We start from the raw sequence: 22,641 nt of genomic DNA, 5'->3' as shown, positions 1-22,641 counted from the left end.
AGCGCCTGGGGGCCGACGGTGAACCTCGCTGTCACAGTTTGGAGCAGTAACAGATCTGAGACACAAGCTGGTTACATTCGATAAAAGCAGAAACAAAGTGAATAAATGAAGCATAAACAGAAACCAATTTAGACATTTGTCATTTTTATCACAGATGGAACCATAACAAATCTCATTATTTGGCTGCCATCTACATCTTGACCACTAGATGGCAGTGAATACCACAGCCTGCTTCTTTCAACGCCAGCAGGTTCCAGGTTTTCAGGGTTGTTGGCTCCTCTGGATCAGAACCTAAACGATGACGGAGGTCAGCTGGACGTCTCCTTCGATCTCCAGGCCGGTGATGTTCTGCAGCGGGGTGAAGCGGTGGTTGTAGTTGTGGGCCTGCATCCCGTTCACCACCAGACGGAAAGACTTGTTCTCACAGATAACGGTCAGCTGCAAGAAGCAAAGGTCACAGAGGTCATCCCAGCTGCTGTCACTCTGTTGTCTCTGGGATTTCTAACAGAACTGATGAAGGAAAGTCATTCTCACTTCAAACTGTTTCTGGCCTGGGAAGAAAATGTTTCCACATTTAACAGAAATAATCAAAGATAAGACTTTATTGGACAAATATATTTTTTTCCATGAATGAGGAACATGATCGAAACTGGCAGCACAACCTAATTTATATTCATTCAGCTGATGATCATCACTCCTAAAGCATTAAAATTTAATTCCCAGATGATCAGTTGATCCATAAATATGGGAAAAAAACAATGAGATTGTAACGCACCCTGGCCTGCCGCAGCAGAACACTGAATTCCACACCACTGATCCCAGTACACATGCACTGTTCAGAGTGGGTTCACATGGGTTTGAAGACGCATTTAGAGCCGTCGTACCGTGAAAGGCTGTCCTCGATGGAAGGGCATGCCGCCGCCGCGCTCCTCAGAACCCCACTTGTCCCACTGCTTAGTGTTTCGGACCACAACGTTCTCGTTGAATCGTGGATTGTAATGTAGAGCGATGCCAGACTGGTGGGTGAGGTTCATGTGGAACCTGAGAGGAGAACAGAACATGGCAGAAAAAGTTTATAATGTCAGAAATGAAGAACAAACTTTACTGAACGTCAGAACAGATTCAGCAAAGACTGAATATGACTTATAGACAGATTTTCCACTAAAATTAGACAGAAACTTTAGTGGAAAATCTTCGTCTAGTTTAATGTTGAGCATCGGACTTATTTACTGCACCTAGTAAGGGAAGGAGCTACGATAACGCTACTTTGTGCACTGAGGATGCATGAAGCCATGACCTTACCAGAACCGGTCTCTGTTTCTGTTCAGGTTCATTGTTTCTGCTGACTTCAGACTGAGTCACTGTCTCATGGCAGACGCTGACCTGCTGAGCTTCCTGCTGCACCAGCCGGATGTTCGGCAAAATGGTTCTGCTCCGGTTTCAGGGAACATCGGATGGAGGCTCTTTTCCTATCTGGTCAAGGTTTTCTCCTGAATTAATCAACATTTTTAAATCCTGGAAGTCCGACTGTGATAGAAACAGGTTTTCCTGAGATGGACTGAGGGACTGAGGAGTCCACATGTCGTCGTCTGAGGAACGTTTGGAGGAACAGCAGCAGAACTCAGAGACTTTTATGGGTTTTATTGGATGTTATTCTCTCTGTGTTCTCTACAAGCTGATCGATCCTCGTTAAACTCCACTTGTTTCAGTATTTGATGTTTGACGTTAACAGAAGTGGACACTAATGCTAATCCACTAATAATGGAGCTAACTTTTCATTTAGTCCTTTAGCATCTTTGAACACGTTTAGGAAACGTCCATCCATCCATCCATCCATCTTCTTCCGCTTATCCGAGGTCGGGTCGCGGGGGTAGCAGCTTGTTGGATAAATTGTATTATTAGTAATTATCAAATATTTGTTGTATCATGTAGCCTTGTAGTTACATTTTAGATAATGTTTCTGTGTGTTAAATAACTTTGATTCTATCCTGAGGCTTCCCTGGGAAATAGGGGTGACAGCTACTCTCAGCAGCTGTTGCCCTGCAGGACTTCCTACAAGACAGAGGTGTTAATTGCTCCCAGCAGAGTTTTACAAGCCTGACAATAAACTCTGCTCTGTGCTTCTTTGTGATACAAAGCCGTTGCTTTGAAGCTATACAACGTGTCTTATTTCACACCGTGCCTGGAGCAAGAAAGATTTAGAGTATAGATAACATGTGTCTAGAATAGTGAATGTTATTTAGCGCTGCAACCATATGATGAATGCTTTGACCCCACCCCATAGAGTTGTAGCGCCCCGTGTGGCAGGATTCCTAAAATCAATAAAATAGAGGAGCGGGAGATGTGTTTTTCAGAGCGGTTGGAGATTTGTAACTGAAAGCACATCTCTGTCTGCTCTCCTCGCGAGAAACAAAGAATCTAACTCTCTTGTCTTTCCTGTTTTTGTTTAATAGGTATTTAGACCTGACACAGCTTCAGAAGGGAGGCCCAGACTTCCCTCTCCCCGGCCACTTCTTCTAGCTCCTCCGGGTGAATCCCGAGGCGTTCCCAGGCCAGCCGAGAGACATAGTCTCTCCAGCGTGTCCTGGGTCTTCCCCGGGGCCTCCTCCCGGTGGGACGTGCCCGGAACACCTCACCAGGGAGGCGTCCAGGAGGCATCCTGACCAGATGCCCGAGCCACCTCAACTGGCTCCTCTCGATGTGAAGGAGCAGTGGCTCTACTCTGAGTCCCTCCCGGATGACTGAGCTTCTCACCCTATCTCTAAGGGAGAGCCCAGCCACCCTACGGAGAAAACCCATTTCGGCCGCTTGTATCCGCGATCTCGTTCTTTCGGTCATGACCCAAAGCTCATGACCATAGATGAGGGTGGGAACGTAGATCGACCGGTAAATCGAGAGCTTTGCTTTTTGGCTCAGCTCTTTCTTCACCACGACAGATCGGTACAGCGCCCGCTTGACAGCAGACGCTGCGCCAATCCGCCTGTCAATCTCCCGCTCCCTTCTTCCCCCATTTGTGAACAAGATCCCGAGATACTTGAACTGCTCCACCTGGGGCAGGACACCCCCCTTGACCCGGAGAAGGCTCTCTACCCTTTTCCGGCTCAAGACCATGGCCTCGGATTTGGAGGCACTGATCCCCATCCCGGCCGCTTCACACTCGGCTGCGAACCGCTCCAGCGAGAGCTGCTGATCACGGCCTGATGAAGCCAAAAGGACCACATCGTCTGCAAAAAGCAGAGATGAGATCCTAAGGCCACCAAATCGGATCCCCTCAACACCTTGGCTGGTCTAGAGATTCTGTCCATGAAAGTAATGAACAGAATCGGTGACAAAGGGCAGCCCTGGCGGAGTCCAACTCTCACCGGAAACGAGCCCGACTTACTGCCGGCAATGCGGACCAGACTCTGACACCGGTCATACAGGGACCTGACAGCCCGTATCAAAGGGCCCGGTACCCCATACTCCCGGAGAACCCCCCACAGGGCTCCCCGAGGGACACGGTCGAACGCCTTCTCCAAGTCCACAAAACACATGTAGACTGGTTGGGCGAACTCCCAGAACCCTCCAGGACCCTGCCGAGGGTGTAGAGCTGGTCCAGTGTTCCACGACCAGGACGAAAACCACACTGCTCTTCCTGGATCCGAGGTTCGACTATCCGACGGACCCTCCTCTCCAGGACCCCTGAATAGACCTTGCCAGGGAGGCTTAAGAGTGTGACCCCTCTATAATTGGAGCACCCCTTTTTGAACAGGGGGACCACCACCCCAGTCTGCCAATCCAGGGGAACTGCCCCCGATGTCAATGCGATATTGCAGAGTCGCGTCAGCCAACACAACCCTACAACATCCAGAGCCTTAAGGAACTCCGGGCGGATCTCATCCACCCCCGGAGCCTTGCCACCGAGGAGCTTCTCAACCACCTCGACGACCTCGCCCCCAGAGATTGGAGAGCCCAACCCAGAGTCCCCAGGCTCAGCTTCTTCAATAGAAGGCATGTTGGTGGGATTGAGGAGGTCTTCGAAGTACTCTGCCCACCGACCCACAACGTCCGGAGTAGAGGTCAGCAGCACACCATCCCCACTATAAACAGTGTTGGTGCCGCACTGCTTCCCCCCCCCCCGAGACACCGGATGGTGGACCAGAATCGCCTCGAAGCCGTACGGAAGTCTTTCTCCATGGCCTCTCCAAACTCCTCCCACGCCCGAGTTTTTGCCTCAGCAACCACCCGAGCCGCATGCCGCTTCGCCTGCCGGTACCCATCAGCTGCTTCCTGAGTCCCACAGGCCAAAAAGGCCCGATAGGACTCTTTCTTCAGCCTGACGGCATCCCTCACCGAAGGTGTCCACCAACGGGTTCCAGGGTTGGCGCCGCGACAGGCACCGACAACCTTGCGGCCACAGCTCCGACCGGCCGCCTCGACAATAGAGGCACGGAACACAGTCCACTCAGTCTCCATGTCCCCCACCTCCCCCGGGACGGGATCAAAGTTTTGCCGGAGATGGGAGTTAAAGCTCCGTCTCACAGGGGATTCCGCCAGACGTTCCCAGCAGACCCTCACAACACGTTTGGGCCTGCCAGGTCTGACCGGCTTCCTCCCCCACCACCGGAGCCAACTCACCACCAGGTAGTGGTCAGTGGACAGCTCCGCACCTCTCTTCACCCGAGTGTCCAAGACATACGGCCACAGATCCGATGAAATGACGACAAAGTCGATCATCGAACTGCGGCCTAGGGTGTCCTGGTGCCAAGTGCACATATGAACACCCTTTTGCCTGAATATGGTGTTCGTTATGGACAATCCATGACGAACACAGAAACGTAGCTTCCTGTAAATAAATTTTTCCAGATTGTGTTGGTATAGCATTAGATTGTGCTAATTACCATGTTGGTATCATACTTCAGCATTAACTTTTGTGAAATATTGTGTTGGTAAAACAGTTTAGCATTACCTTCCGCTACTTACCGTGTCAGTATTGCCCTTTAGCATTAGCTTTTGATAAATACCATGTTGGTATTTTGTGTAAGCTTTAGCTTCAGCTACGTATTGTGCTGATGATAAAGGGTTTACCATTAGCTTTTGCTATGTACCTTGTTGGTACAGTGCTTTCGCATTAGCATCTGCTAAATATTGTGTGGGTATAGCACTTTAGCATTAGCTTTAACGAAATATCATGTTAGTATTGTGCTTTAACTTTTTCTGAATACCATGTTAGCATAGCGCTTTACCATTAGCATTAGATTCCACTAAATTCTGTGTTGGTATAGCGCTTTAGCACATGGTTAGCGCAGCTAGCTTTTCAGTTAGCGGTTTCCACCTGTGACCGTGACGTGATGAAGGTTTGGTTTCACCTGGTGGCGCTGGGCTGGACGACGCCCTGGATGGTGATGGTCCTGCCGGGCTGGAGTCCGCCGCTGATGAAGTTCCTGTACGGAACAACCTGCGGAGAAATGGAGACGAAACTACCAGTGAGAAAACTCAAATCTCTGGGAGCTAAAACATTGAGAAGGTTCATGTTTTATCTGAGCTCACAGGCGCAGCAGGAGGAAATCCAGGCTGGGCTGGGAATCCAGGCTGAGCTGGGAATCCAGGCTGGGGGGCGAAGCCGGGGTAGGACGGGAAGGCGGCTTGGGTCGGGAAAGCCTGCTGCGGAAACGGCTGCACAGCAAACAGTTTGCTTCAGTCACAGGAAGGTTTCTCTACTGGACAGCTTCATTATCACCTCAAACTCCCTGAACGCAACATGTTTTGTTGCTCACCATTGGAGTGGAGAAGGAAATGGAGGAAATTTCCACCCTTCCGCCGACTGTGATGGTGTCAACCTGCTGGAACGGGATGCGATGCCTGTAGTCCATGAAGTGGCTGCCGTTCAAGCTCACCTGCAGGGAAACAGCAGTTCACTTTCATTACTAACAATCCTTCAAACTGGAAGTACGTCTGCCTGACTTCAGCTCTTTCCCTTCGATTCCTCAAGTTTGGAGAAAACAGAAAAAGTAAGTAGCTTCTATCTAAATAAATTGACTTTAAGTATTTTAATCCATACTTTGTCTTTGTTTTACTTTTACTTATTCCTCCCACAGTGATGGAAACATGATTATAATGAAGTACCTGAGAACTTGTGAGCAACGTTTCCACTGAAAGTTAATGGGACGGCAGTGAGTGAAACCAGATGTTTGGACCTCAGCAGCTCAGTAATATTTAATGCCAGAACCTTCATTCAGTGATTAAATGACTCACTGCAGGCTGAACTTTAACTGACCCGCTTATCATTTTGATCCCTTTAACGGTTTTCACACAGTTTAAGTTTGAGGATTTTTTCAACTCAGTAATGAACAAAATGTTTTGACCCATTTAATATTCAGAAATTTTTCCATGACCGCAGTCTCATCCTCACAGGATCCAGTTTCTACCTCCAAACATTCACAAATCATTATCTTCTTTAAAGATCCAGACTTTTTCCTGGTTTCCACTTCTTGTTTTTCAGTTCAGTCTGAACGCTTCAGCTGATGTTCAGTTCTGGTCGGGTTTCAGCCGGTTCTCCCCCGGGTCTGATCTCTGAACATCTGGTACTGCTAGCTACTCCAGCTAACCTACAGAACTACAAGATAATGGCTTCCAGTTAGCTTCCTGGTAGCTTCCTGGTCGCTTCCTGGTAGCTTCCCATTAGCTTCTGCTAGCTCCCTGGTGGCTCCCATTCGCTTCCAGTTAGCTCAGTGTTAGCTTCCCATTAGCTCCCTGGTAGCATCCCGTTAGCTTCCTGTTAGCTTCCCGTTAGCTACCTTTTAGCTTCCCATTAGCTTCCTGTTAGCTGCCTGGTAGCTTTCTGTTTGCTTTCTGTGAGCTTCCCGTTAGCTCCCTGGTTGCTTACCAATAGCTTAATATTAGCTTCCTGTTAGCTCCCTGGTAGCTTTCCATTAGCTCCCTGGTTGCTTCCTGTTAGCTTCCCATTAGCTCACTGGTAGTTTTCTGTTAGCTTACCGTTAGCTTCCTGTTAGCTCCCCGGTTGCTTCCCATTACTTTCTGTTAGCGTCCCATTAGCTCGCTTGTAGCTTCTCATTAGCTGCCTGGTAGCTTCCCGTTAGCTCCCTGGTAGCTTCCCGTTAGCTGCCTGGTAGTGTCCCGTTAGATTCCTGTTAGCTCCCTGGTTGCTTCCCGATAGCTTCCTGTTAGCTTCTCGTTATCTTCCTTTTAGCTTCCCGTTAGCTCCCTGGGAGCTTCCTGTTAGCTTCCCGTTACCTCCCTGTTAGCTTCCTGGTAGTTCTCCTTTAGCTCCCTGGTAGCTTCCTGTTAGCTTCTCATTAGCTCCCTGGTAGCTTCCCGTGAGCTCCCTGGTCGCTTCCTATTAGCTTCCCATTAGCTCCCTGTTAGCTTCCCGTTAGCTCCCTGTTAGCTCCCTGGTAGCTTTCCGTTAGCTCCCTGGTTGCTTCCCCGTTGGCTTCAGCATTAGCATTACTGTATCTGACATACACTAAAGATTTTATTTTAGCAGAAAAGGCTTTGGACTAAACTGTTACTCCTGTTAGCCACGTTAGCACCAAGTACAGCTAGTCAATCAACCATCGCTGTGTTCAGGGAAGCTCTGATTAATAATCGAGAAATAAATATCAAGCCTGGAAACTTGATATCGTAACGGACTGAATGTTATGTTTTTAACGTAATCTTTGCTCGTCTTACGGGGCACAGGCGGTTGCCACGGTAACAGGTGTGCTTAAACTACAAAGAGAGAGAGAGAGTAAAAAGGTAGGAGTGGTTTTGAGTTGATCACCTGTTCAGGTTATTTTACCTTTGTTTCCCTTTGCTGTGGCTCATTACAGCCGCTGTAGTTTCTAAACGTTGGACTAATTACCTCGTTAGTTTGTGAGTTTACGTCATTCACAACAAACATCAAATAGAACAAATATAATTCATAAAATTTTAACAAACAAATGGCTTCTACCGCGGTAATTGTGTGAAATTAAATGAATTATATCCCAACTTCAGAAGATTTGCCTTTACCTTTACAGAGCTCTTTGGTTCCTCCTATCAGTCTGTAGCTTCTCATATTGAGGTCAAAGTTCAGATCTACCATAACTGACTGACCCCTGCTGGCCTCAGGTTTGCAACCAGCTTGTGACTGAGAAACCAGTAACCTCCTCCCAGATGATGACATGAACTTGTTAGTTCCTCTGTCCATTTAGCAGCTGATTTATTGTGAAAATCCGCTAGAAATGATTCACTAATCAGTCATGTTTACATAGAAACAACCAGGCTGTGTCTCATGGTCTGTGTTTTTCTCTGTGTTTATTTTTAGTTTTCCGAGTCTCCATGTTGTCCCGTCTCCCCAGGTGTGTCTGTTCCCTGATTACCTCCTGTGTATTTAATGTCACCTGTGTCTCTGTGTCTTTGTCGGCTCCTTGTCTGATGTTTGCTGGTCGTCGGGTCCGTTCCTTTATCCTGTTTGCTGCCAGTGTTGAGCCTCAGCTGTGCTGCCAGGTTTTTTTGGACGTTGGGTTTGTTTTTCATTATTAAAATAATCATTTTCTCATATCTGCCTGGATCCTCAGCGTCTGCCTCACCACCTCACACCACCACTTTATGACACTTTGTGAGTCTTGAGGTCACGGGTCGGTTGTGGGCGGAGCTTGGTAAGGTTCTGGTCGTGTTCTGGTTGAATTCTGGTCAGGTTCTGGTCGTGTTCTGGTCGTGTTCCGGTCAGGTTCTGGTCGGGTTGTGGTCTCGTTCTGGTCGTGTTCCGGTCGGGTTTTGGTCGTGTTCTGGTCGGGTGCAGTACCGGACCTGGTAGAAGTCCCGGGTGACGGTGATCTGCAGGGTGAAGTTGCAGCCGGCGGGCAGCGGCGCGTTCTGCTTCCTCTCCTCGGAGCCCCAGTTGCCGTACTGGAAGCTGTTGGTGACGACGTAGGGATGGCCGTCGTAACGCGGGTTAAAATGGAAGGCGATGTCCGCCCCGCTCCTGGAGCCGCACTGGAGGTTCACATTGAACCTGGGGAACACAGACCAGTTCAGACCAGTTAAAACCAGCTCCATTCCTACTGGGCTGATGTAAACACACTCTGAAGACGTTATGTTGGCCAATTTTTAAAAAAACTGTTCTCAGTTTCTTTTATAAGAAATTACAAATCCTCAAACACGCTTGTCGGACAAGATGGCCGCCTTGGGTGAGCTGACATCACTGGAGAGCGATCGGTGCTTCTACACATCAACATGAAAGTCTATAACAGAAAAAAGTCTCAAAATTTTTCCCTACTCGCTTTTTTAAGGAAGTCATTAGAGTCTGAAAAGTCGCAAATGTAGCAACAAACTCTCTAATTTGGCAAACCGGGATTTAAAAATCTGTCAGGGGGCGGAGCTTAGCTAGCTACATGTGAACATGTGGCTGATAGTTTGATCAGATGTGAGCGAAGCTAAAGACGGTGGATGGACGGACCTGTCCACGCCGGGAATGACGCGTCCGCTGATGATGATGGACTTCCCCTCCTGCAGGCCGCCGTGGATCGATCCGGTGAAAGGAATCGGCTACGGCACAGATCAACACAGAGGACAACATTTAGCTTACAGTGGAAAGGACAAAGGTTAAAGGTCACTGTGGGAACTGGCTTCTGTCTATCAGCCTGCTGCAGCTGCTCCGTACCGACGGCAGGAAACTGAACTTTCCGTTACAAATCTCAGACATCCAGCTGCTGCCACATGTTTTTATCCGTTTTTATTTGTTTTTATCCGTTTTTATTTGTTTTTATTTATTTTTATTTGTTTTTATTTGTTTTTATCCGTTTTTATTTGTTTTTATCCGTTTTTATTTGTTTTTATTTATTTTTATTTGTTTTTATCCGTTTTTATTTGTTTTTATCCGTTTTTATTTATTTTTATTTGTTTTTATTTGTTTTTATCCGTTTTTATTTATTTTTATTTGTTTTTATTTATTTTTATGCGTTGTATTTGTTTGATCCGTTTTGATCCGTTTTCTCTCTGGTGGCTGAAATGCGCAGCAGCATCTGAGCAGTAAATACTGACAGAGTCGCCTTTAGTTACTCAGCTGCTTCGATTCATTTTAGGGTTAATGAACTGGCAGGAAGTTCATCATCGCTGCTGTTCATTTTATTTATTTACTTCAGTCAAACTTTTACTTTTCTTTCTTGTTTCTGTGTGGAAAACTGGTTCTGTGTGCTTGGGGTTATCTTGAGTAATCTCTGTAGTCATGCTGCTACAGGCTGAGGAATAATTCTCCACTTTTACTCACTTTCTTCTCCTACTGCTCTCCAGTTTGTTTTACTTGCTGGTATTCCAACTGTTAGCTTCATGTTTTCAGCTATTTTCTCTCTGCATTCTGATTGGCTGATTCCTGGAAACTAATTTGAATAATTAACTGAATTTTATGCATTGATTGATAACTGGGATGGACGATCAGATTCAAATATTTTTTTTTGGAAATAACTTTGAGACGACGTGTTGTGAATTGATGGAATAGAAATAAACTGAATTAAATAGATTTTTTTAGTATGAAGCTACAAACCAAACTGAGTTGCATCTCATTCACTTCCTTTATTGAATTGTTTTTCAAACTGTGGCTTTAGGCTCCATGTTTGTTTAACGAGTTTAAAAATGAACTTTAATCAGCAGTTAGTACATTTAATTACACAAAACCTGAGTTATAAAATGATGATTACAAAAATTGGTCAGAATTAGTTTTAAAGTTGTAATTGAGACAGAAACTCATAATTACGACTTATTTTCTGAATTATGACTTTTATTCTCATAGTTATGACTTTAAAACTTGTTGACTTCTTCCTGAGTTTGTATTTTTTTCTTTGATGGCAGAAATGGGCTTCCGTAGTGAAAGAAAAAAACATTTTAAAAACATCTGAAGGCGGTGAGAGAAACTCTGGATGAATTTTACTGTTTTCTGAGTCCTTTCTGAATATTTTTGGTAGATTTTACTAAAATAAATTCACTCAGATTAACATTCATTCAGTGCCGTTCTGCTGCATCCGCGGCGCCTAACGCAGCGTTAACGCAGATCCTTCCTCCCAGCAGCTGTTACTTTCTAAAACATTCAAACCCAGAAAGTATTCACACCCTGCTGCTGTCTGCACAGCTCTGTTGCTGCAAAGTTTTATTATTGTTGTTTTTAATACTCATTTTGTACATTTCAATAATTATCCTGAGTTTTCAGCTTCGATTCACTTTGAAGCAGGTGAATCTAATCTGATCCGTTGTTTTGGATCAGATAACTTTACAGGATTTATGAGACCATTTTGTCCAGTATGTTGTTCTTTATTCTATTTTTGTGTATTTAACATTTTTATCTTTGTGTGAATCTTTTAACTTCCTCTCACTTTGTTCCTCTCTGTGGGACAATAAGATATTTCTATTCTAGATTTTTCTTCTAACATATGATGATATATATATAATGATATAATTAATTAGAATGTGATGAAGCAAAACTCCAGCGTCTATTTCTGGTAAAACTGAGGCTCATTTGTATTTTCAGATTTCAGGAAAATTGACTCTTTCTTGGTGACTGCAGAGAAACCCAACTGTAAAAACTAAAAAGTATTTCATGTTGAATTTTACAGAAATGTTCCTGCAGAAAGTTTGCAGGAAGGCGAACCGCCAGCAGAGTTTTTCTGCTCTGGGGACGTTTTTATTTTCGGTTTTCTCCTTTAAATAATTGAAACTCATTAATGTGCTGAACGTATCAGAGACCAAATAGTCTCAGGCGTGTTTTGATCCAGGCCCGGTTCTGACCCAAACTGGTTTATTTGTCTCATATGTTAATAGTTTCTGGATCTTTTCTTTCGGTTTAATCTCCTCCTGTTGTTGATCTTTGTCTTTCCACGCTTTCCTCTCCACTTCCTGTGATTTTTATCACTTCCTGTCTGTTTCTGTAGCTTCAGATAAAAGTTCTTGATCCAACGAAACACAACAAATGACAGAAATCTTCCTAAGTGACTTTCATCCTTGGGAAAGTTTTATTATGAAAGTATGAGGCGATTTATACTTTATAAAAATGTATTTGCTGTGAAAACCACATTCTGTTCTCTAATTTGGTTTCTTTTGGTTATAAAATCAACATTTAATATATTATTAAACTGTAAATATGCACAAAGAAACAAACAATAAAATTCTTGTGTTTATTGCTTCCATATTTAAATCTGCAGGACGTAACTTTTATTTTAAAAAGTTTATATTTTTTTTCCATATTTATTAAAACTGTTTCCATGTTGTGACAGTTTATGAGACAGATAATCAAACGAGTCTCATCGCTGTCAATCACCCTTCATGTGGTGCTGCTCATCCCCCTTTGGTGCAGCTAGCGTAGCCTGTTGTGAATGCTATGGCTAGTTAGCATAGCCACCAATGGCAGCAGATAATTGGCTTTCCTGTAACTGTGAGTTGTTTCTCCATCGTTAGCAGATTTAGCAGCGAGTACATGAGTTGACTGGCAGAGCTAAGCCCCGCCTCCTGGCTCTGATTGGTTGCTTTCGGTGCTTTTCTTCAGACAGTAGCAGCTCAGGGAGGAGCTGGAGGAGTTTGATCTTTAACTAAACAAACTTTAACAATATTTTTCATAAATATGTAAAAAGAACAAACTATTTTTATAAAAGTTACAAACTGCAGCTTAAAAAAGTTGGTTAGTTGGTTCGTCATCGTTTTGATCCAGAGCTTTCAGGAAGATCCACAGAGCCACCTGCAGGATGGATTCCCCTGACCTCTGACCTCTGACCCAGAGTCAGTTATTCTGTTAGCGCCATTAGCATAGAGATGCTAATTATTTACATTGACTGGAGGAATGTTTTGAAACAAAAGCACATTTACTGGCAGTTTTACTTTTACATAAATATTATAATAAAACGTTTGCTAATAATGACCCAATGTGAGTCACTGCTGACGTTTCAGCCGAAAAGACACGTTAAACAGTCCCAGAGTTTATGTTGGAGTGAGACCTCTTGTTCATAAACCAACTTTGTCCATTTGTTCCACCTGATGACCCTGTTGTAACTGATGCTACATTATTTATTGCTATTTTCATTTTACTCCTTAAAATACCAGAATTTGACACAAACTTAATATGTTTTCCTATAATGTCATAATTTTAAATAACTATTCAGATGATCTGATCTGTTCCTCAGTCCTTGTGTCGACTTTTTTCTTTCTTTCTTTTTTTACTGAAGGTTTTCTTTGTTGTTTTTGTTAGTAAAAGCACATGAGGCCCAAAACTCAGTGATCATCAGAGGGAGACAGAATAGAAACATTGTTTCACAGGAAGAGCTGCAGAACCCAGTCAGAACCAGGAAACCGGAGCTTCATCTTTTCCCGTTTGAGTCAGAATATTTGGAGCAGCTGGAGGGAAGCGGAGCATCGTGGAAATGTCACACAAACATCTGCATTCGGGGAAACATGTGGAACATCTGGGATGAACCTGCTTCAGTTTTCATGAAGCTTCATTAAGCTGATTGTCGGAGCGGCTGCAGGAAACGATGCGCTTTGCTTTCATAACGGAAACATGAAGCGATGAGAATAAAACTTTACTCACCGGGTTGTAGAACGGAGACTGGTTGAAAGCCATGAGCAGAACCGGGCTGTGGGAGCAGAACCGACACCAGAACCGAGCTGTGGGAGCAGAACCGACACCAGAACCGAGCTGTGGGAGCAGAACCGACACCAGAACCGAGCTGTGGGAGCAGAACCGACACCAGAACCGAGCTGTGGGAGCAGAAAGTCTCCTTCCGCGGACTTTGAGTTAAAATGGAGGCGTTTAGGAAGCAGCGGCTTTTTAAGCTCGCTGGAAGGTTTCGGTTTCCCAGCAGTGGGAGGCGTTTCTGCAGAACCGAGGGTCGGTTCAGGGGAGATTACTGGAACCAGTCTGGCCTCGGAAGGAGTGGGGGAACCGTTAACACCGGAAACCAGGATTTATTCCCCTGCAGATCCAGTTTCACCTGAAATATTCACAACTTAGGAGAAAATCTGACCATCTGATCAGAAGAGGCCGAAAAGTTTGGTTCGCTACATTTACCTGAACTAACCAACACCGGGCCTCCTTACTGTGAAACATGGTGGTGGCAGCATCATGACTGTTCCCTGTGGTTCCTAACGGTTACAGGGCCGGTCCGAGACTTTTTGGGGCCCTGAACAGATTTTCATTCGGGTCCCCCAAACCAACATGTCAACACCAGATTCTGTATCTCTGTGTGTGACGTAGCTAGTAGCATTAGCATCATTAGCATCATTTGTAGTTAGCTTACATCATACCAGTTATTGTAACTATTTTAAACTTACAATAGAAGAAACCTAAAAGTATATATCTGTATTTTGAAATGCAGAATGGAGTTTAATTGTTCCGTATTATTTTAATTATTTAAAAATTACATCAGATGATAAACAATAAATTTTCAGTAAACAAGTTAACAATATCTTATATTTCAGCAGGAATAGATGAACTATCGAGTCTCTAACAAATATAATATTTTTTTAATGTGTAATAGCATTTAGTTTGTTTTATCCAAAGTTATTTTAAACATATAATCGTGCTAACTTAGTGCTCTTGGGGCCCCCTGGTGGTGTGGGGGCCCCAAGCAGCTGCTCAGCTCATGTATGCCTTGGGCCGGCTCTGTCCTGGGGCCCAATTGACAAAACAATGAAATATTCATATAACCCTCAAGACAATTTTAGCATTAAAGTATAATATGCACAAGATTAGTCAGACATCACATTTTACAAATTACACTCCAGAACCTAGATTCAAAAAATAAAATAAATATTTCAGGCATTTTGAAAGGAAATAGTGTTTTTTTTAATTCTCTGATGTTTTTGTGTAGTTTATTACTGAGTTGTTCTGCAGACGTAAAAGGATCTGATGAAATGATTATCTGATCAGAATAAATCAGCTTTCCATAAAATAACTTAAATAGAGCAGAACTTAAGAAACTGCAGTCACTCCCTTATTTAGTTTTCTGACAGAAAGTTTTCTGCAGATGAAGGATTTTAGTTCCCAGGAGTTCGAGTCCGGGTCCAGATTCATGTCTGGGTGGGAAAATAAAAGTTCTGGAGTGAATCTGACAGAGGAAGGCTGCAGATTAATCTGAAGCTGCTGCAACAAGCTTTCAGGATGTGAAACCAAATTATTTAAGATTTTTATGTATTTTTCACTTGAGCAGAATATTTCCCAAACGTCTCGTTATTCACAGGACCAGCAGGTAAACGGACCTGGTACCAGCACCAGGTTTCCACGGCTGTCAATAAAACCATAACGTCTTTATTACGTCGTAACTCAGAAACCTTTAGAATCATCCGGCTATTGTTTTATATGAACAGATATATGGAATTAAATTGGGGCTGTAAAGTTGAAAATTTTTCAAAATAAATTTTCTGAAACTGAAAAAACTCTTTAATTTGAAAAGTAAACTTGGAAAAGAATATTCATGACAAAAAAATGCTGAACGAGATCAAAGTCAAAATAATATGATAATAAAGTCATATTTGAACAATATTTTGACTTTATTTTCATTGACAAAATGAACAATTATATAAGTATGTAAACATGTTGGCCCATCTTCACTGTAACTGTTTAAAAGAAATAAGAAAAAAAATGTTTTCGATTCAAAATAATTTTCACTTTAAATTGTTTTCATTATTTTTTTAAGTTTTAAAATAAGTTTTAAAAAACAAGAAAACTTTTGTATTTTTAATTTTTGCAGTTTCAGTTTTTAAAGAAAGTTTAAAAATAATATATAAAAAAGAAAAACTTGAGATTCAAAGTTATTTTTTTATTTAAATTTTTTCAGTTTTCTAAAAAAAGTTTTAAAGTAATTTAAAAAAAAAACCTTTATGAGATTCCAAATTATCTCTCAATTAATTTTTTTTTTTCAGTTTCACAAAGAATTTTCCAACAAACTTTGTGGCCCTAATGTAGCTCCGTAGCTGGCCTGTCTTATCTGCCAGCTTTACGGCTACAGGTTTACTGCAGGTTTTACTGCTGCCACTTTCTGAAGCTCGTCACATTCAGTTCCTGTTTCTGCTTCCCCTCTGTGGTCAAAGTTCAGGCGCATTTCGCCACATCTGCAGCTTCATGCAGCCGCAGGAATAATCCAGATTATGGTTTTATTACCAGAGGATGAAGAAACCAGATGAAGAAATGGAAACTAGAAGCAGAAATGGACTTTGGCTGCAGAGTCTCTGCAGAATGATGGACTTCAGGTGGATTGGAGATGACCTTTGACCTTTCCCAGAGTGATGGGCAGCTGCGGTCCCTGTGACTGCCAGAGCAGGAAGTGAGAGTCGGGTAGAATCTGGCAGATTGGTTCTCCCTTCCTGGTGAAGGTTTCATCACTTCTGCTTTGTGGTTTCATTTTAGTGGCTTAAAGCAGCAGAAGAGAAATCCTGACTGACCCACTGCCTTCGGTTCCGGTCCGGTTTCAGACGATGCCGACGCCATAAGCACACAGGGAGGGCTGGCGAAGAAGAAGGGCATTATGGGGGAAATGAACAGCAAAGGTTTGGGTTGTTTGGCCCCTCAGAGCAAAACATGCAGATTCATTTGACAAAGAAATATTTTCACCATATTATTCATTCATTTTTAACTATTCTGGTTTCAAGCTAATTGTTTTGCTTGCTAAGTAAATATTTATTTTGCTCATAGAAGTAAAGATTCTCAAAGGAATATTATCCCAAAGGGGAACATTTAGCTCTGGAGAAATAAAGTATTTTTAAATCAAAGATCTGAAAAAAGTTCATCAACTTTTCTGGGTCATAAATGTGTTTAAACTGGAAACGTGGCAGGAAGCCAGACTTTCATTTACTCTGGACCCATTCTGCATGTTTGAAAGCCTCTGGGACCGGAAAACAGATGAGCTCAGCAGAACCTCCATCTGACCCACTGACGTCATGTGAGACCGGCTCGGAACCGCCGGGCCGGGTCCAGGAGGAGGAGGCTTAATAACGTGACAGACAAATCATACTGATAAAAAGCAGAAGCCGTTTTCCTCCGGGTCAGCCCGCAGAACATTTCAGGTCCAGTTTCTGACCTTAAGCAGAACCAGAACGTTGCAGCGGGTCAACCAGAACCATCCCTTCCTTCATTTCCAGTGGAGCCGCGATCCGGCGAACCCGAACCCAACAGCTGAAGATGGGCTCGTTTTTCAGACTCATGTTTTCACCATGTTACTCATTTATGTCAACTTCAAACGTACATTTTAGTTAGCAACCCAAATCTTTAGCTTTAAGCTACATATTTAGCTCCAAAGCACATTAGGCCAGCAAGCTAAATATTTAGCTTTAAATATTTTTCCCTGAGCTGGCTAAATATTAAACTTGTAGCTAAATATATTTGCTAACAAGCTAAATACTTAACTAGCAAGCCAAATATTTAGTTTGAAGCCAAGGTTTTTGCTTGAAAGCTAAACATTTTACTCATATTTAGCTCAGGTAAAAATTTAGTTTGCCAACAAAATGTTTAGATTGAAACTGTGATTTAATTTAATATTTATCAAAGGACGATAACATGGAGAAAGAATGTGACAGGCTAAATAAGTTTGTGGAAGTTAATTTTCTCCTGCTGTACAGTCGGGTTTTTAACGTGTTGACAAGCAAAGCAACAGAAAACTTTGCGGATGCAACCGATCGGAAACCAGAACTTTTCTCCCGACTCTGAACTTTTTTATTCACCAGATTAAAGAGAAACACAATTTTAGTTTCATTTATAAAAAGGTAAATTTATTAAATTAGTTACAGAATCTGACCTGACAGCAGAGGAAGAACCCAGTCAGAACAGAACCGACGAGGCGTTCAGGTGGTGAAATGTCTACATTCAGTCTGAGATTTCCCATGCTCTCCCCGTACCCTGAACGCCTCTCAGTCTCCTCCTTTCTTCTTTTTCTTCTTCTTCACCTCCTCCTCTCCTGCTGCTGGTTTCCTCTTGGTCGCCTCTTCCTCCTCCTCCACCTGCTCCATCCTGTCCCACACCTCGTCCTCTTCCTCCTCCTTCACCTGAGGCTCCGCCCCCTCCGTGGCCCCGCCCCCCTGGCCGGCCTGCAGTTCCCGGCTGGCCAGCAGGAGGCAGGTGAGCCGGGACTTGAGGTACACGCGATGCAGCGGCTGCCGGTCCTCCAGGCTGTGGACCCGCAGGAAGCGGTCCAGACCGCAGGACGCCACCAGCGGCTGGGAGGCGTGGCACTGCAGGGCGCGCACGCCGCCCGCCGCGCCCTTCAGGCGCCCGCGGACCAGCCCCTTCCTGAGGTCCAGCACCGCCACGTCGCCCTGCGTGTTGCCCACCACCACGGCGCCGCCGCCGGCCGGCAGCGCCAGCGCCGTCAGCGGATACTCGCCGAACTCCGCCTCCAGGACGGGCCGCCGCTGGGGAGTCGCCGGGTCAAACACGTGAACCTGAGAATGACAGGACGCGTCAGCTGACATCACTTCCTGTTCCGACCCAACAGCACCGCCGCTGGAGGTTTGTTTTTACTTTAATAACATTTACTGACAACACAAACATCATGAACGATAAATTTAAACCACGTGGCAGAAATTAATCAATCCTGAAGGTTCAGTAATAAATATATTTAAAAAGTGTTGAGCCTTTAACTAACGTAACGAAAAACTTGTCACCAATCAATCAATAATTATTGATTCGTTGTTAGTTTGGTTCGCCTGTTTTTCTCTCTTTTTCCGTCTCATCTGTTGTTTCTGTATTTTCTCCGCCTCTCCTGTGATGACTGACTGTTTCTTTTTATTGCTGCCGTTTCCTCCAGCCTCCTGACTTTGACAGTTTACCGTTTTCTCTTTCTGGGGTTAAAGCAACAGTTTCTGTAAGAACGTCCATCGCTGAGCTCAGGACACAATCTTGCCTCCTTTACTGATTTTTCTAAACATTTTTTCTGCTAATCGACGACGTTGTTGGATATTTCTCCAGGATGATCTCTGATTAATTCTCTCTAGTGATGAACAGAAAACTCAGTGTTTTAAGTTTTATATCAGAGGAAGAGAAGATGTTAATATTTATGCATTTAGAGCGAAACCTGATATTAACGGTAGAAGAAATGCTCAGTTCCTCTTCCAGCTGCTGTGGCGCCCCCGCGTGGAGCCACGTGGTAACTGCAGCTGCCTCCATGACCTTTGACCCAGTTCACCAACTGGCCCATTTTAACCTTTGATACTGGAATGAAGCCACAAAAGAAAACAGGAAGATGTAGAGAAACTAAATGAATGACTTTGGTTGTTTTTTGTTTGAGGATCTGAGCGGATCAGGTTCTGCTGCTGGTACCAACCAGGACAAAACATTAAATATTATTTCACTCATACTAAAGTAGAACTTCACTTTGTGCTCAATAATCCTCATTTTAATTATTCCTTTTTGGAAAATTACAACTTTACTCTCATATTTTATTTGTATTGTTTTGACTTTATTCTGGTATTATTATGAAATTATTCTGGTTATCACCAAGTTTATTTTTGCACTATCAATTTTTTTTCTCAGATTGCTACCAAGTTATTTTTATTTCTCTCTTGTGTTATGAAGACGATCTTTATTCTGATCATTTTAAAACTTTATTATTACAACTTTAATCTTATCATTCAGATTGTTTTGCATTCTTAACCTGGTTCCAATATTACATTTTAATCATGAAAAAAAATCACAGTAGAAGGTTCTGGACGGGTCCAAAGTGTGAATCAGAACATCCAGAACTCAGCTGGACCTTAAACTGGTGTAACTGGTTTTATAATCGGTTTAATCTCAGATTTTTGTAGATATTTATTATTTTAATGTCAGCAGTTATTGTTCTAACAGTTTAATGGCCGAAACATCATCAGTGACCCCTCACACCCCCACCATGGACTGTTCTCCCTGCTGCCCTCTGGAAAGAGGTTCTGCAGCATCCGGTGCAGGTCCACCAGGTTCTGAAACAGCTTTTTCCCACTTGCCATCAGACTGCTGAACTCTTAACTGGACTGCACTCAAAATCTGGTCTCCACTTTATACCTTGCACATGTACAGAGCTAAATAACTTCTATTTTACTGTCAGTCCTGCACTTTATATTTTATATTCATATTTTATACTGTATTTTATTTTATTCTGGAGTAACCTCACAACATTGGAAGCTCAAAACATTGTCCTGAGCCGTATGCAACAAAATTTCGTTCTGTATTCACCCTGTTCATGAAAATGACAATAAAGTCAGTCTAAGTCTAAGTTAATGAGTAAAGAATGAAAGATTCAAAGCAGATTTGATTTTAAAGCCTCCAGCTGCTACACGCCTTGTGACGTCATGCGGACTGAGCAGCCTGCTTTACCGGTGTAAGCAGTTACCTGATGGTAGCCCGTGCAGGTGACCACCTTGTCGGAGTCCTGGATGAAGCCGATGTCTCTGACCCAGTGCGGCCTCCGTAGATCCAGCCAGTCGTCCCGCAGGTTCTTCGCGGTGAATAGCGGCTTCTCAGGCCGCTCCAGGTCCCAGATCTTCAGCCCGTTGTCCTTCCCGCCCGTCGCCACCCGGTTCGGGTCCATCGGGCTCTGCCGCATCCGGCACACGTTGCTGCCCGCGTCCAGCTCGGCCACCGGCCCGCTGCCGTCCTCCCGCCACACCCGCACCTTCCCGCACTCCGCGCATGTGATGATGGCGGAGCCCCGCAGCGAGGCCAGCCCGCTGAAGCAGCCCTCCTGCGGGTCTCCGCAGCTCCGGGCCTCGGTGAAGACGCCCTTCTCGGTGCTGAAGGTCCGGACGGTTCCGTCCGCGCAGCCCAGCAGCAGCTCGCTCTCCGCCGGGTCTGCCCAGCACAGCGCGCGCACCTCCTGGTCGCGGCTCAGCGCGCGCGTGTTGGAGAAGTTAAAGGCCTGCTTCCGGTCCAGACTGACCCCCTTCAGGATCCCGGTCTCGGACCCGAGCCACACGGAACACAGTCTGCTGCGCTCCTCCATCACAGCGGGCTGACACCAGCCGGAACCCGAACAGAACCAGAATCCGACTGAACGCACGTGGAGCGGCTGCGGCGACGAGAAAATACGTCACTACGTTGTGTTCTTCTTCCTCTTGCTTTGTTTTACGGCGGTGCATTGCAACTGTGATGGCGCCTTACCGCCACCTAGCGGACTGGAGATAAACACTAACAACCGCATACTGTGAAGTCAAATTAATAATTAAACTTTGTATTAACAGACTAAATTGTACGACGGCAAATTACCGCCAGCCTAGGTAGAAACCACAGAGTAACAGAGTACATTTCCACAAAAAACAAAAAAATATTGTAGAAAAAACAAAGAAAATTCTGAGCTTGAAAGGTCAAAAATTTGCTATAAAAAATTCAGAAATTTTGAGATCAATTCCCAAAATTTCCTTAAAAAAACATTATATTTTCTGAGTTTCAAAAGTTGACCTTTGAAACTTGAAACCTTTCCAAAAATTTAACCAACCAAATTTAACCAATGAAGAAGTTTAATCTCAAAATTTCTGAGTTTCTTGGTGGAAATTTGCTAATTTCTAATCTATAATTTCTTATCTACAATGGCCTTTAACCCATCCATCCATCCATCCATCCATCCATCCATCCATCCATCCATCTTCTAACACCCTTGTCCCCAGTCTGGTCAGAAGGAGCTGCTGCCTCTCCAGCTAACATTCCAGGTGAGAGGTGGGGTCACCTGAACAGGTCGCCAGTCTGTTGCAGGGCAGCACAGAGACAGACAGGACAAACAACCAGGCACACACACAATTCTAGGGAGACCAATTAACCTGACAGTCATGTTTTTGGACTGTGGGAGGTAGCCGGAAAACCCATATATATATATATATATATATATATATATATATATATGGAGGGTTCCATCCCAAATCCAGCACCCTGAGACTATACACGAGCCGCAAGGAAGGAGGCAGAGGACTAGTGAGTGTGAGAACCACAGTCCAGGACGAAACAACTAAGATCCATAAATACATCAGGGACAAAGCCTCAACAGACAATGTGCTCAGTGAATATCTCAGACAACAGGGAACGGAGGTTGAGGTGCCAGAGATACCATCATGGGAGGACAAGCCCCTACATGGGATGTACCACCAGCAAATAACCCAAGTGGCTGATATCAGTAAATCCTACCAATGGCTGGAAAAAGCTGGACTCAAGGACAGCACAGAGGCCCTCATCCTGGCCGCCCAGGAACAGGCCCTAAACACCAGAGCAATAGAGGCCCAGATATACCACACCAGACAAGACCCAAGGTGCAGGTTGTGCAAGGAGGCCCCTGAGACAGTCCAGCACATAACAGCAGGGTGCAAGATACTGGCAGGGAAAGCGTACATGGAACGACATAACCAAGTTGCAGGTATAGTGTACAGAAACATCTGTGCAGAATATGGACTGGAAACCCCGAGATCAAAGTGGGAAACACCCCCAAAGGTGGCGGAGAACGCCAGAGCTAAGATCCTGTGGGACTTCCAGATCCAGACAGACAAAATGGTAATGGCGAACCAACCAGACATTGTCGTAGTGGATAAACAACAGAGGAAAGCCGCTGTGGTAGATGTAGCAATACCAAGCGACTGCAACATCAGGAAAAAGGAGCATGAGAAACTAGAGAAATAACCTGACAGGGCCTCAGGGAGGAACTGGAGAGGACCTGGAAGGTGAAGACCACAGTGGTGCCTGTGGTCATCGGGGCCCTC

The 22,641-nt window shown here is 44.3% G+C and overlaps 2 protein-coding genes across 2 annotated transcripts; both read right to left on the bottom strand.

Moving 5' to 3' along the window:
- Nucleotides 1-123: 123 nt before the first annotated feature.
- Nucleotides 124-13,803, bottom strand: LOC102236387 (galectin-9-like). Its single transcript, XM_023350786.1, has 9 exons — nucleotides 13,689-13,803; nucleotides 13,529-13,657; nucleotides 9,422-9,510; nucleotides 8,773-8,977; nucleotides 5,757-5,876; nucleotides 5,530-5,655; nucleotides 5,349-5,437; nucleotides 885-1,041; nucleotides 124-438 (listed from the first exon to the last, which is right to left on the bottom strand). The coding sequence occupies exons 2-9, from the start codon at nucleotides 13,559-13,561 to the stop codon at nucleotides 292-294; spliced, it is 966 nt and encodes a 321-aa protein (XP_023206554.1). The 5' UTR covers nucleotides 13,562-13,657; nucleotides 13,689-13,803; the 3' UTR covers nucleotides 124-291.
- Nucleotides 13,804-17,681: 3,878 nt separating this feature from the next.
- wdr74 (WD repeat domain 74) lies at nucleotides 17,682-21,003 on the bottom strand. Its single transcript, XM_023350785.1, has 2 exons — nucleotides 20,295-21,003; nucleotides 17,682-18,372 (listed from the first exon to the last, which is right to left on the bottom strand). The coding sequence occupies exons 1-2, from the start codon at nucleotides 20,901-20,903 to the stop codon at nucleotides 17,842-17,844; spliced, it is 1,140 nt and encodes a 379-aa protein (XP_023206553.1). The 5' UTR covers nucleotides 20,904-21,003; the 3' UTR covers nucleotides 17,682-17,841.
- Between the last annotated feature and the right edge of the window lie 1,638 nt (nucleotides 21,004-22,641).

This window comes from Xiphophorus maculatus, chromosome 18, assembly GCF_002775205.1.
Source record: "Xiphophorus maculatus strain JP 163 A chromosome 18, X_maculatus-5.0-male, whole genome shotgun sequence".
Taxonomy (NCBI): domain Eukaryota; kingdom Metazoa; phylum Chordata; class Actinopteri; order Cyprinodontiformes; family Poeciliidae; genus Xiphophorus; species Xiphophorus maculatus.
The sequence above is the reverse complement of the archived record's forward strand: the minus strand, read 5'-3'. Positions and strand labels throughout refer to the sequence as shown.